This window comes from Rhineura floridana, chromosome 5 (genome assembly GCF_030035675.1).
Source record: "Rhineura floridana isolate rRhiFlo1 chromosome 5, rRhiFlo1.hap2, whole genome shotgun sequence".
Classification (NCBI taxonomy): Eukaryota; Metazoa; Chordata; class Lepidosauria; order Squamata; family Rhineuridae; genus Rhineura; species Rhineura floridana.
The window spans coordinates 71430764-71443354 of NC_084484.1; the positions used below are offsets into that span (position 1 = coordinate 71430764).

Here is a 12591-nt window from a genome sequence, read left to right on the forward strand (position 1 = left end):
GTTTGAAATTTGGCCAAGTTTGCTGACGATACTAAATTGTTCAGGGTTGTTAAAACAAAAAGGGATTGCGAGGAGCTCCAAAAAGACCTCTCCAAACTGAGTGAATGGGTGGGAAAATGGCAAATGCAATTCAATATAAACAAGTGTAAAATTATGCATATTGGAGCAAAAAATCTTAATTTCACATATACGCTCATGGGGTCTGAACTGGCGGTGACCGACCAGGAGAGAGACCTCGGGGTTGTAGTGGACAGCACGATGAAGATGTCGACCCAGTGTGCAGCAGCTGTGAAAAAGGCAAATTCCATGCTAGCGATAATTAGGAAAGGTATTGAAAATAAAACAGCTGATATCATAATACCGTTGTATATATCTATGGTGCGGCCGCATTTGGAATACTGTGTACAGTTCTGGTCGCCTCATCTCAAAAAGGATATTCTAGAGTTGGAAAAGGTTCAGAAGAGGGCAACCAGAATGATCAAGGGGATAGAGCGACTCCCTTATGAGGAAAAGTTGCAGCATTTGGGGCTTTTTAGTTTAGAGAAAAGGTGGGTCAGAGGAGACATGATAGAAGTGTATGCATGGCATTGAGAAAGTGGATAGAGAAAAGTTCTTCTCCCTCTCTCATAATACTAGAACTCGTGGACATTCAAAGAAGCTGAATGTTGGAAGATTCAGGACAGACAAAAGGAAGTACTTCTTTACTCAGCGCATAGTCAAACTATGGAATTTGCTCCCACAAGATGCAGTAATGGCCACCAGCTTGGATGGTTTTAAAAGAAGATTAGACAAATTCATGGAGGACAGGGCTATCAATGGCTACTAGCCATGATGGCTGTGCTCTGCCACCCTAGTCAGAGGCAGCATGCTTCTGAAAACCAGTTGCCGGAAGCCTCAGGAGGGGAGAGTGTTCTTGCACTCGGGTCCTGCTTGCGGGCTTCCCCCAGGCACCTGGTTGGCCACTGTGAGAACAGGATGCTGGACTGGATGGGCCACTGGCCTGATCCAGCAGACTCTTCTTATGTTCTTATGTTCTCTTCTACTTTCAACTGAGCATCATGGACAACCTATTAAAAGTCAGTAAGTCTGATGCAGTTCTTTTAGATACTGGTAGATAGCTGTAATATTATAGAAAGCTGTTTAAATTTTGGTTTACTTAATTTTCTGATTAAGTGAGTGGGTGTATGCGTTGCATTTAAAACCAAAAAAAGGACATTGGTTGCACTGACTGCTTTCCTTCTTCAACATCCTTTCTGATCCTGAATCGTTCCGTTTGGGGCATGACAGTTCTAGGAAGGATGTTAGAAAAGCTTCGGAAGAGAGTTTTGAAGCAGTTAAAGGATATGGAAGGCAATCTTATGGCGATAAATTGAAGGGACTAGGTATGTTTAGCTTGTAGAAGACTATACGGCATCTGTTGACTATCTTTGGCTGAGAAAAGAATTTCTGTTAACCTTTCCACTGAGGCCAGGAAGGCGATTTTTTAAAAAAACAGAATGGTAGATTTAGGTTAAACATGAAGAAGAATGTACTGTTCAGAGCAGTTTGGCAGTGGATCAAAAGTTGTGTGGAATTGTCCATAGGTGGATGAGCTTATTGGGGGATGCAAAAGGTAAACTGTGTTCTATTTGGGGGTAATTAGTTGGACTAAATCAGAAGAATGGGCATGACACTCTCACCACCCAGCAGATTCCTGGAAACTGTAGGTATGATTATCACCAAAACACAGTACCAAATGATCAGTTCTACCATCGCTAAACATAGCAAGACCTTATGTGATGAAGACCTTAGGTGGAGGAAAGAACTTTCATCTCTCCCTTAATTATTCATGCATTAGAAGGATGTGAAAGCATATATTTACATAGCACTAGCGTACCATGCTCACGGAAGTTGTGATTGAGTTATATGTATTATATTTCAATTCTATCCTTGTAGTCTTTTGGGAAACAGTATTCTATTTTATTCATTGATATCCCTGTAGACTTTTAGAGAACTGTTTACCTGGATCTCCAAAACAGTTTCCCGTCTGGATGCTGAGCAGGATAAAACCCGCTTAGCTCTAACACTGAGAGAGTAATTTTGTGTGTGGGTGTCCTTTGACCATTCTCTGATCTTCCAGGAATTCACTTCCATGTTACATGCACAGACCACTTTTGTGAGTTGTTATTCACACAAGTCAGCACAATTGTATAATGGTTGATTTCGCCATTGGTCTGCTGAGGTGAAAATTCTGGAAGTACAGCTAAATAAAACGAACTGAAACTTATTTCTGTATGATGGGATTTTTTTGTCTGTAAAGCAGCTACAAAGCTTCATGATTTCAAGTAAATGGGCTATAACTCCACATTCTATGTAAATCAAAAGAGATGCCAGTTCTCTCCTTCCCGTTTTCCCTTTTTGCCTTCACATGTTCACTGTGTGTGTGTGTGTTTGGTAAATATTAAGAAGTAGAAAAATATTTTCTTTCTCCTGAGACATTTATATATTCCTTTAAACGCCCCCAAAGCGGTTGTGCAATAGCTTTCATGGAAGTATTTGGCAACAGAAAGATCTTCCTTTTCTTTTCAGGCAAAGTGCACATTATAAACAGTAATCAGATATGGCAAAGCATATGCATGCCTGGAGTAGAAAAAAAATCAGAAACAATAGAAAAATGTGGTAAGTTAAAATGTAGTAAGTTAAACAGCACAAGAAATAGTAGGTAATGGATGAATACATCCGTTGCATTCCTTCCTTGCAATGAAGATTTCCTTAGAGATTTGATACTTAAATGATTTCCTTGTGTAATTCAAGGAGATTGCATTTCTTTGCACAAAGTATAGTTGCATTCAGACTTTCCAACATGGATCATAGTCTTTTGAAATTAATATTCCTTTTAAAAAGCCCAGCCTGTTTTGCCCCTTTAAAATATTTGTCCCACTTCTCTTTATTGAGTTTCTGTCGTGGAAAAACACTTTTGGGTTCAGGGAAGGCTTATTTGTATCCCTGTGTTGTGGTTTGTACTATTGTGGATGACTGTTGGCCATGTGATATGTGGAATGTGTTGTTGCCCCACCCCCTGCTGAAGGAAAATGCTCGCAGGGGGTAACCGAACGCTCTGTGCTCTGCAATCAGTGTGCTGCCAACAGTAAAAGTTAAAGAAAAAAAAAAAACACAACATTGTTCTTGGGGAACAGTCAAGTTTCGTTGCAGACCTAGGCAATGGATTCTTGTTAGAGAAACTCTGTTCAAAATCTCTTCTTGACATAGTACAAGCCAGGCAATGCTAATAATTATTTTGCCCTTGCAGCTTTTGTCACGGGTTGAGGCTTGCAGCTGATTTGTGTGTAGGTTTGCATACTGAATTCTGAGCTTCTGATCCTCTTAAAACCTTGGAAGGAATAGGCCCTAGATCACAAAAACGGTATATTACTACAGATTTTTTCCCACCTCTGGAAGACATTCCAAGCTCCCACTTGTTCAGTATTTCAGTTGTTCTTCTCATTATTTGCATTTTATTCCAGGTCACAGCCCCTGTACTTCAGGAACACTTCAGAAGTAATATAGGAATGCATTTTAAGAATTTTTTAAAAACAAATGCAGATTTTGGAAGGCTTAGGATTCAGGATCCTCCCAAGCTATTGATTCCTTTTTCAGTTTTGGATGACAAAATCTGTGCCTTTTGCTTATGGTGTGTGTAACTGTATAATATAGTTGTAAAAATATATATCCCAGACAATTGGGGGAGGGGCTCCAGATCAGTTTAGAGCCAAAAGTAAAAAATGATATTATAACAATGAAAATGTAATTACAAATAGAATAGCAAAAAATAATCCTATCCTCAAAATCATAAGCAATTACTGACTTAAAAAAGCTGAAGAGAAAATAAAACAACTCAAGAAGCCCTCAGCCTGTGCCAAGGGCTTTGCATCAAAGCCAGGTCTTTATTGTTGGGGCTCAATAGGCGTCCTTACAGAACACTTATGGAAGATTTATGCACTGTTGGTGCGAAAACCGAACAAAAAGCCCTTCTCTTCACAGATATCTGTCATACTTAAGTTGTTGAAGAAATTTGGAGCAGCAGCTCTGATGCTGAACAAACTGCCCAGTGAGGAATATATATCTTTCCTAGAGATGCTCTAAATAACTTCACACCTTTCAAACAAGACTTACTACTTTTACCTTCTTCCCACTCCAGTCTACTACAAAATTGAAATAGAACCAGGTTGCATCTGTAACCTTAACAAAACAGAAGAAAACTCTAAAACAGAGGTGCCCTTACATAGAGTTACTTAGCGTGTTGACACATAACTACAGTAAAATGATGTAAATTCTTTTTAGTTTGATACCCATCAAGGTTTCGGAATGGAGATGGCAGTGGTGTTCCTGGTGGATGACCTGCAATGAGAGATAGACAAGGATACTGTTGATTCCTCCGGACTTGTTAATGATGTTCTATACCATTGACCATGCTATTACTATGGCCTTTGGTCTTTTTAAATCACAGGCCATTGACCCATTCACCCCAAAAAATCAATTGGAGGCCATAGTGAAGTAAAAATTTACTTTAAGGTTGTGGTTTTTAGAGAGAGGTAATAGCACGGATTACCCTGATCCATGTTTTCAAAGATGTCCTGACTTTTGCTACCATGATAGGTCCATGTTTTTAGAAATGCTTGCAGATGAAATTGAGCAATGGACCAAATTAGACCCATGGGCCGTAGGTTTTCCACCTCTGGTCTATGAGGTGCTCAAGAATTGATCTTGCCTTTCATGCTGTTTAACATCCACTTGAAACCAGTGGAAGAGGTTGTCTGAAGGCTTGGTGTGGTGTTATCAATATGCAACTGAAACCTGACCCTCTCCTTTTAAATAAATCCCAGCAAGGAAATCCAGAACAGTATCTTGAGTTAGGTGATGGACTGGGTACAGGCAAGCCACCTCAAGCTTAATCTAGACAACCTAACCCTAACCTTGGATCCTCAGCTTGATATGCTCCTGCATCTGGTGCTGTTCCTTAGATGTTCAGGTGAACAGAGTAGCCAGGAGGACCTTTTAGCAGCTTAGGTTGGTGTTTCAGTTGGATCGTTTGCTAGGCAAGAAAGATATAACCACCGTCCCAAACATCTTTGGTCACATCCATATTGGACTATTGTAATGCACTCTGTGTAGGCTACCTTTGAAGAGTGCGATTTGGAAATTACAGCTGATCCAGAGTACACTGCCAGGTTACTAATGGGAGATGCAGAAACAAACATATAATTTCAGTTTTGTGCAAATTTGACTGGACCCCACTGGGCTGAATTCAACGTCCTTTTTTGACCTTTAAAACCTAAAAGGTTTGTAACCAGGATATCATAAGGGCTGCCTTTCTGTCACATGAATCTGCCATCTTATTCAGTTTGTAACAGGAAGCCCTGCTTTGCTGCTGTTTGGTGAGCAATGTGGGTGTCTGCCTGCCCGAGATAGGAACTTCATAGTGGAAGACAGCCTCCACTGAGGCTGTGGAAGCTCTTACGAAGGAGGCTTATTTTATTTCCTCATTACTAGGATTTAGGCAACATTTCCAAATGCTGCTGCTTCGGGGCCAAATTGAATTAGTTGCTCCATTTGATACTTTGCCTTCCTCTTGTTGCTTCTTTGATTTCTATACAAGCTTTACTGTTGTTTTATTCTGTTTTTAAATTTCTTGTTTTATGATACTGTTAGCCACATTCCCTATGGGATTGACAGATGAAATATATTTTTTAAATAAATAAATAAAGTAACTTTAGTTCACTCTTTCAATTTCAAACTTATTTTTATTTTTCAGATCGAAGAAGGCAGCAAAGCTGCAGCTGCTGACAAGTTGCTGGCTGGGGATGAAATTGTCAACATAAATGATGTGGACCTCTCTGGGTTCAGGCAAGAGGCTATCTGCCTGGTGAAAGGTTCGCACAAGTTGTTAAAGCTTGTAGTGAAAAGGTAATATTGCAATTCACAATGTCAAAAACTACACGTTTTTTCTCTTTATAGTCAGCTTGCTGTCTGAGAACTGGACACAAGTCTCACATCTTCACTTTTCAGATTTTGTTTCTGGGTTTTTTCTTTTAAATACTTTAAGAAAAGAACTTTGCATGCTATATTCTTATATGTCACTGAAGGTTAATTCCGAGTTGATCCTAGCTGGGATCAAATAACTATCCAGTAGGGTAGAAATCTATGGGGTAAAAAGCTGACTTATTTAAGTCATATCACGTTGTGGTGATTCACCTCTTGGAAGCACTCAGTATGTATAGCATTCAGTTTTGGGCGTACATCTGCAAACCTCCCCTGGTTTAAAAGTAGTGATGTACAAATAACCTAACCGCTTGAATTCTGTCAAGACTTCTCACAACTGACATGTTACAGGGTGACATGGCTAACTGTTAGCCCAGGTTGGCTTATTCTCAGTATTGCTACAGGCTCACATGGTCACATGACAAGATCCTGAGTAGCATGTAAAAAGCACTTGGCAATGGCTAACAAAGTCTGTGGAGTCTATAAGAGTCCATCTCAGCAACAAACCACAACCCTGCACCCTCTGGCTCAGCTTCTATATCAGACCAAACCTCTTGAGTAAATTTTTACTTTTATTCCCCTGCAGAACAGCCCCTCAAGATTGGGGATTGCCAGCATGGTGCCCTCTAGATGTGGCTGGACTACAACTCTCATAATCACTGGCCATGCTGGCTGGAGCTCATGGACTTGGAGTCTGACCACATCTTGAGTCCAGTGTGTTGGCTACCCATGGTCAAGATACAATCTACAGAGCTACATTAAGAGACTACTGAAGAATTGCAAAGTGCACTCCACTACTGGTGTTTGACTATGGGCCTCAGTGAAAAGAGAATATTATATGCGTTTTCTTCAGAGAATTGTAATACCCATGAAACAACTTTTTTGTCAACATTGCTGGACAAGAGAAGTTGGGAAAGGCAAAAAATAGAAAGTCACGAATTATTTAATGCCAGCAATTGTTCACTATGAACAACTGACTGATACAGTGGTTGCATAATACTAAACAAGGGATGGACAACCTTGTTTCCAATTTGGGATGACAGTTAATTTATTTTTTACCTTAGTGTGCTATACACGCGCACACACAGCAGAAACCTACCTTACCCCTTCATTTATTCTCAGATAGTGGGAGAGATAACTTCTCTTACCCAAACCATAAAACCAAGAAAAATGTTAAAAGTAAAATGAATTGTTCTGAAAATACATAGAAAAGGGGTAGGGTGGAAAAAAACATTAAAAAGCTATGACAAATAAGATGGAAATAAAAAGGAAGAAAAGAATTATGATGGGATGGGAAAAGAGAGAAGTGTCAGGAGGTTGCCCACCTGTACTGTAAAACATGATTTAGCACTATGTGGTTGAGCATCCACATGCTGAAGCAAAGCATTGAGCCTGTGTGCACTCCTTACCTCCTCCAATACTTCTGTCACGTTTAGTTTTGCTTTCAAACAGTCTTACCATTATGTACAAACTGGGCGTCCTGATTTACAACAAATCAACTTCAAACCATGGATTATGAAACTGCCCTGTTTAACTAACAATGGTTTACTTCATCTGGGCTCGTGGAACTTCACCCACATAGTGCCAAACCATGGTTTAATGTTGCATGCAATCCAGGCAAAGGGATCTGACACGTTTTTGATATATGTGAGGTATTTTTCCAGCATGGTTATTTTTGTATTATCTGATGTGTGTTAGCACTTAGCCACATTTGGAGAAAATACCAAGTATTTAGACCAGCCTTTCCCAGCTAGTGGGCCACCAGATGTTGTTGGACCACATTTCCCATCTTTCCTGACCATTGGCAATGCTGGCTGAGGCTGATGGGAGTTGTGGTCCAACAGCATCTGGTGGCCCACTAGTTGGGAAAGGCTGATTTAGACTCATCTCCCCTGAATGTCTTTAACAGACGCATGTCTTCATAACAGGACTTTAGATTCCAAGCGGCATCAATTTCTGAGTTCCTCAATGCACTTCATAGAGGTGTAAACCTCAGTCCTTTATACTGTTCAATTGACTACTTTTATGCTGCTTAGTTATGTCATTTGTTTAACTTAGTATTGAGACAGGTATGCATATCAGTAAAGCTTAGTTGATGTACTATGCTCGTTTATCATCAGTAAGATTCTTCACTATGTGTAACAATAACAGAAGTGAAAGAGATCACTGAGATTTGTAAAGATAGTACCCTGTTTTCTCATGTTTACACTGAGAGACCATTAAAATATCCTTTAAACAATGATTTAAAAACAATTTTGGTGAGGATGGGAGCGAGAAGCAATCACTCAAACAGATGGCTCTATAACCCCCATAATATGAATAGCTTCAGGGAGTTCTACCAACTCTTTACCTGGCTCTATAACCCACATCATATGAATAGTTTCAGGGAGTTATATAGCCCAGGAACCAATAAATTATATCAAAATCTCATCTGGAATATATTATAACTCGTATCTATTTGATCCTACATTGGCTTCTACTTTGGAAAATTTTTTAATACATCATATGTTTTCTAAGTAATGAAAAGATCTTCATGATCTGTTTATATGGGGCCCTTTATATTTGCAGACATTCCACAGCATAACTCATTCCTTCGTGAAGTCTCAGCTTCAAAGTAGCTTTCCTTTAGGTATCCAGTCGTTTTCTACTCATAACTACGAATGCTATTCATGTTTGGATATTTTACATAAATCATTTTCTGGGTACTAGGTAAGTGTTTCTAGCTAGCAAAATATTCTAGGCCTTTTCTCTGTGCTATGGCAGTGAAGATGCCAAATCATTAGGAAATGGGTTCAAAATATAACTGCCAATATGATAATGTTCTTATGTGTATCCATGGAACAACTATAGCTTATTGAGACTATGCAAATGTGGAGGCTCTTAGAGAGGAGCTCATAGCAGCCTTGCTTATCCTCAGTCCTTTTTGTTACCGCACTACACTGAGCTAAGCCAAGGATCATGTCATCTGAACTGGGGCTTGTGGTTAAGCTCTCTCCTCTCTAATCACAAGCTGTAGCCAAGATTTTACTACCATGTTGAACAAACCAGGTTCTGATAACCACATTTCAAAAGAGAGAGTTGTACAGCTGAAAAAGTTGTAGAAAAACAACTAAAATGGTCAAGGGGCTGGAGAATCTTTCCATGAGGAGCAAAGGCAACTTGTTAGGACCTAAACATTAGCTTTTTAGCTAAGAGGAAAGGTAACTGGAGGGAGACATAGAAGATGTTTGTAAGATGATGCTTTGTGTAGAAAGACATTTTCCTTTATCTCTTGTAATGCCAATGAAATATATTAGCAATAGATTCAGACCAGACAAAAGAAACTACTACTTTGCACAACCCCTAGTTAATTTATAAAGCATTTGCTGCCACACGTTGTGGTAGTGGCCACTGGCTTAAATGGCATCAAAATATCAAACCTCCAGTGTCCGGAAGTGACATTCTTCTGAATGTCAGTCACGGGGGTAGTGCAAACTACCACCTTCATGCCATACTATGGCCACCTCAGAAGCATCTGGCTGGCCAGTCTTGGAAACAGGATGCTGGGCTAAAGGAACCTTTGTTCTGATTCACCAGAGCTCTTCCTGTGGTGTTGCAGTTTTCCTAAACTAGTTCAAAATGTTCTTGTATGTGTCCTAAAGAAAATTAACTAAACTAAAAGGGAGACTATACTCTAGGGATGGAAAGCTTCTCACTCTCCAAATATTGTTGGACTACAACACCCATGATCCCTGACCTTTGGCTCTGCTGAATGCGGCTGATGGGAGCTGGGGTCCAACAACTACTGGAATGTCACAGTTTCCCCATCCCTGGTGTACCCTATACAGAACACGAGTACAGTTACTAGTATGTAATTAGTTTGAATGTGTTCATAGTAGACAAGCTTTAACAGTTTAATATATCTGCCTCCTAGAGCCTAAGCAGTTTTTGTAAGATTAAATTTGAAATTACAGATTTCTAAGCAGACATTAAGAACCTTGGAAGCTATCTGATTTCAAATGGACATTTTGTAAATGGCAGCTGAGAGGCCACAAAAGAGATGGAGCAGGGTGACCCAGGCATCTACATGGTTGGGCATCAGCGAAGGACACCTGGTGTTTCTAATGACACATACGGTGTTGTGGGAAAGGGGTGGTGATATTGTTCCTCTGCCATGCAAAGGCTTGGTGCTAAAATCTGGGGAAATTGGTTAGATTTTTAATATGTTACCTGCTGGCCTGTGTAGACTGTAACTTTGTGCATGGCTATTTATTAAACTGATACAAAACTTTCACTGCCAGATAAGGCCTAAGTAAACATTTTAGGTCACCAAAATAGTCTGCTGCTTCTGTTTTATATTGGACAAAATCCTAATCTGTTTTAATAGGCTGTTGTGCACATTCTGTTTAGTCTAACAGAAATCCTGCATTAATGTTCCCATTTTCTTGGCATTACAAAATGCTGCTTAAATTGTGTAAAATAGGACAGATTCACCCATACATTAGGGTCGCCATAAGTCATAATCAACTTGAAGGCCAATACCAACAACAACAAAATATATTGATATTAATAACAGTTGTTATCACAATTTCCTTCCATTTATCAATATTTCCTTTAAAAATATTGATGTTAATATCATTTTTTCCAAGGGGAAAAAAAGGATTCATAAAAGCAGCAGCTTGCGGATAAAGAATGAACTTGAATTGATACCAGCCTGTTAGGTCAATGGAATGCTTTCAAACTGGCACCAGCCAATAGATCCCATCCCTACCCCTAAGATTTGGAAGATCCTGATGAATGGGATAGACTGTGACATGGGAGGCTGGGGGCAGAATGGGGAGCTCCTCAGAAATTGGATGGAGACACCTTCTACAAGTGGAACTCTTGATCTAACCCAGTGACTCATAACTGAAATTATGTGATATTATGGGGTAATATAAAAGCTCTGTGGTGCTTCATCCATGATAGCTGCTTCACTGAATACATGAACACTAGATGCGGCAATCTTGGATAGACGTGTGGAAACAAACTCTTAGTCCTGTACATAAGAGAGACATTTAGGGACTATGAAGTTCTCGTATTCCTTGGTCTAAAATCTCTATGTACTTTTCTCTGTTTAGTTTGTTGTTGAAACAACAAATGCTAGTCACATGCAATATATAATAACTCATCACTAAGGTCACGGTGCTCTATCTCTATCCAGCTGTATTTCACTGACAACGATCTGCCTCATTAACTTGTGATGGAATGCAAGTCTGTCCATAGCAGTTGGTTGTTCTTTTACCATGTTTCCCAATGTCAAACCACAGGTGCAGTCCTCTTCATTCAGTTACTGTGGTCCACACCTTGCAGTCACCTAAGAAGTTAACCTTTTGGAAAAGCAGCTAAAATTCAATTTGTAAAGAATTCTATCTGTGTGGCAACTTGTTAGGACCTAAACATTAGCTTTTTGTTTGTTAAAGGAAACTTTGACACATGAAAGTTCCCTTATGCCCATCTCTCCCTCCCCTTGTTCTTTTCTTTTTTGTTTTCTTTCAGTCAGTGGTCATGGTAAGCCATAGTCTGAAACAAACTAGTCTTCCACTCTTCCCTTTCCTAAGCTAGAAGGGAACAAACCACAGTGCTGGCTTAGTGTTACATGAGAACCAGCCCTCATGGGTTGTTTCTCTCCAAATAAACTATGGGTGTAAGCACTGTTTTGTTCTAGCTTACTGCTTGCCTTTTGTTTGGGAGAATCAAACTGTGACTGCTGGTTCACAAGCAACACTAAGCCAACACTGTGATTTGTTTTCTCCTAGGTAAGCAAAGGGAGGAGTGGGGCATGAGCAACAACTAGCATACTACTTGTTCATGTTTCAGAGTATGGCTTACCAAGATACGTGAACAGGGTCAACGTGTGGACAAGTGGGAAAACTTTTTAAAAAATTAAACGTGGGAAAACCACATGAGGAACTGTGTATTGGAATGCTTCCCCTTGTCGAAAATTACTTGTGGGTAAAGCTAGATTAACATTCTTTCTGCCTTAATATCTGATTTTCCCTAAGCAGAGTGTCTGTCGCCAGATGGCATTGACTCATACAATCTCTTACTACATTCGGAAGATGAGCAAGAGTGGGGAATGGATTGCACTGTGTGATTTTTTAATTAAAAAATGTTTGAGTTGTCTCTTGAATTGTTTCAGCAAAACGTTCAGTATTTCCTTCTGTGGATATTACTCAGGAATAAGCATCTTGCTTCTGTACTGATTATTGCGTCAAGGAGTGTTTTCTTCACTTTCATCTTGCACTTTGAATCAAGCTCAGGAAAGGCCATTTGGAGATATGCTGGCACTCTGCTGTGTTCAATTTTGTTTATTTCCTAGATTGGTGGTACTTCTATGATGGACAAAGGCATATGAAAAGAAAAGTAGATGCCTCTTTTGTGTTAGTACTCTTAACAAAGAACCTATTTAGAGGGAAGGTCTGCTGCTGTTTGTTCTTAAACTGAAGAAGACTTGCCATCATAGCCTAAAGCCATATAGACTGTTGTTGTTACCAGAACTGCACTAGCTTATCTTTAGCTATTGCCCATCAGTGCATGAACTTGATGCTGTGA

The 12591-nt window shown here is 39.7% G+C and overlaps 1 protein-coding gene across 1 annotated transcript in view; it reads left to right on the forward strand.

Moving 5' to 3' along the window:
- SHROOM2 (shroom family member 2) overlaps positions 1 to 12591 on the forward strand; it is a 168866-nt gene that overhangs the window by 63129 nt on the left and 93146 nt on the right. Inside the window, exon 2 of the mRNA XM_061627086.1 lies at positions 5792 to 5943. Within this exon, the coding sequence (XP_061483070.1) occupies positions 5792 to 5943 (152 nt within the window). The remainder of the gene's footprint in view (positions 1 to 5791; positions 5944 to 12591) is intronic.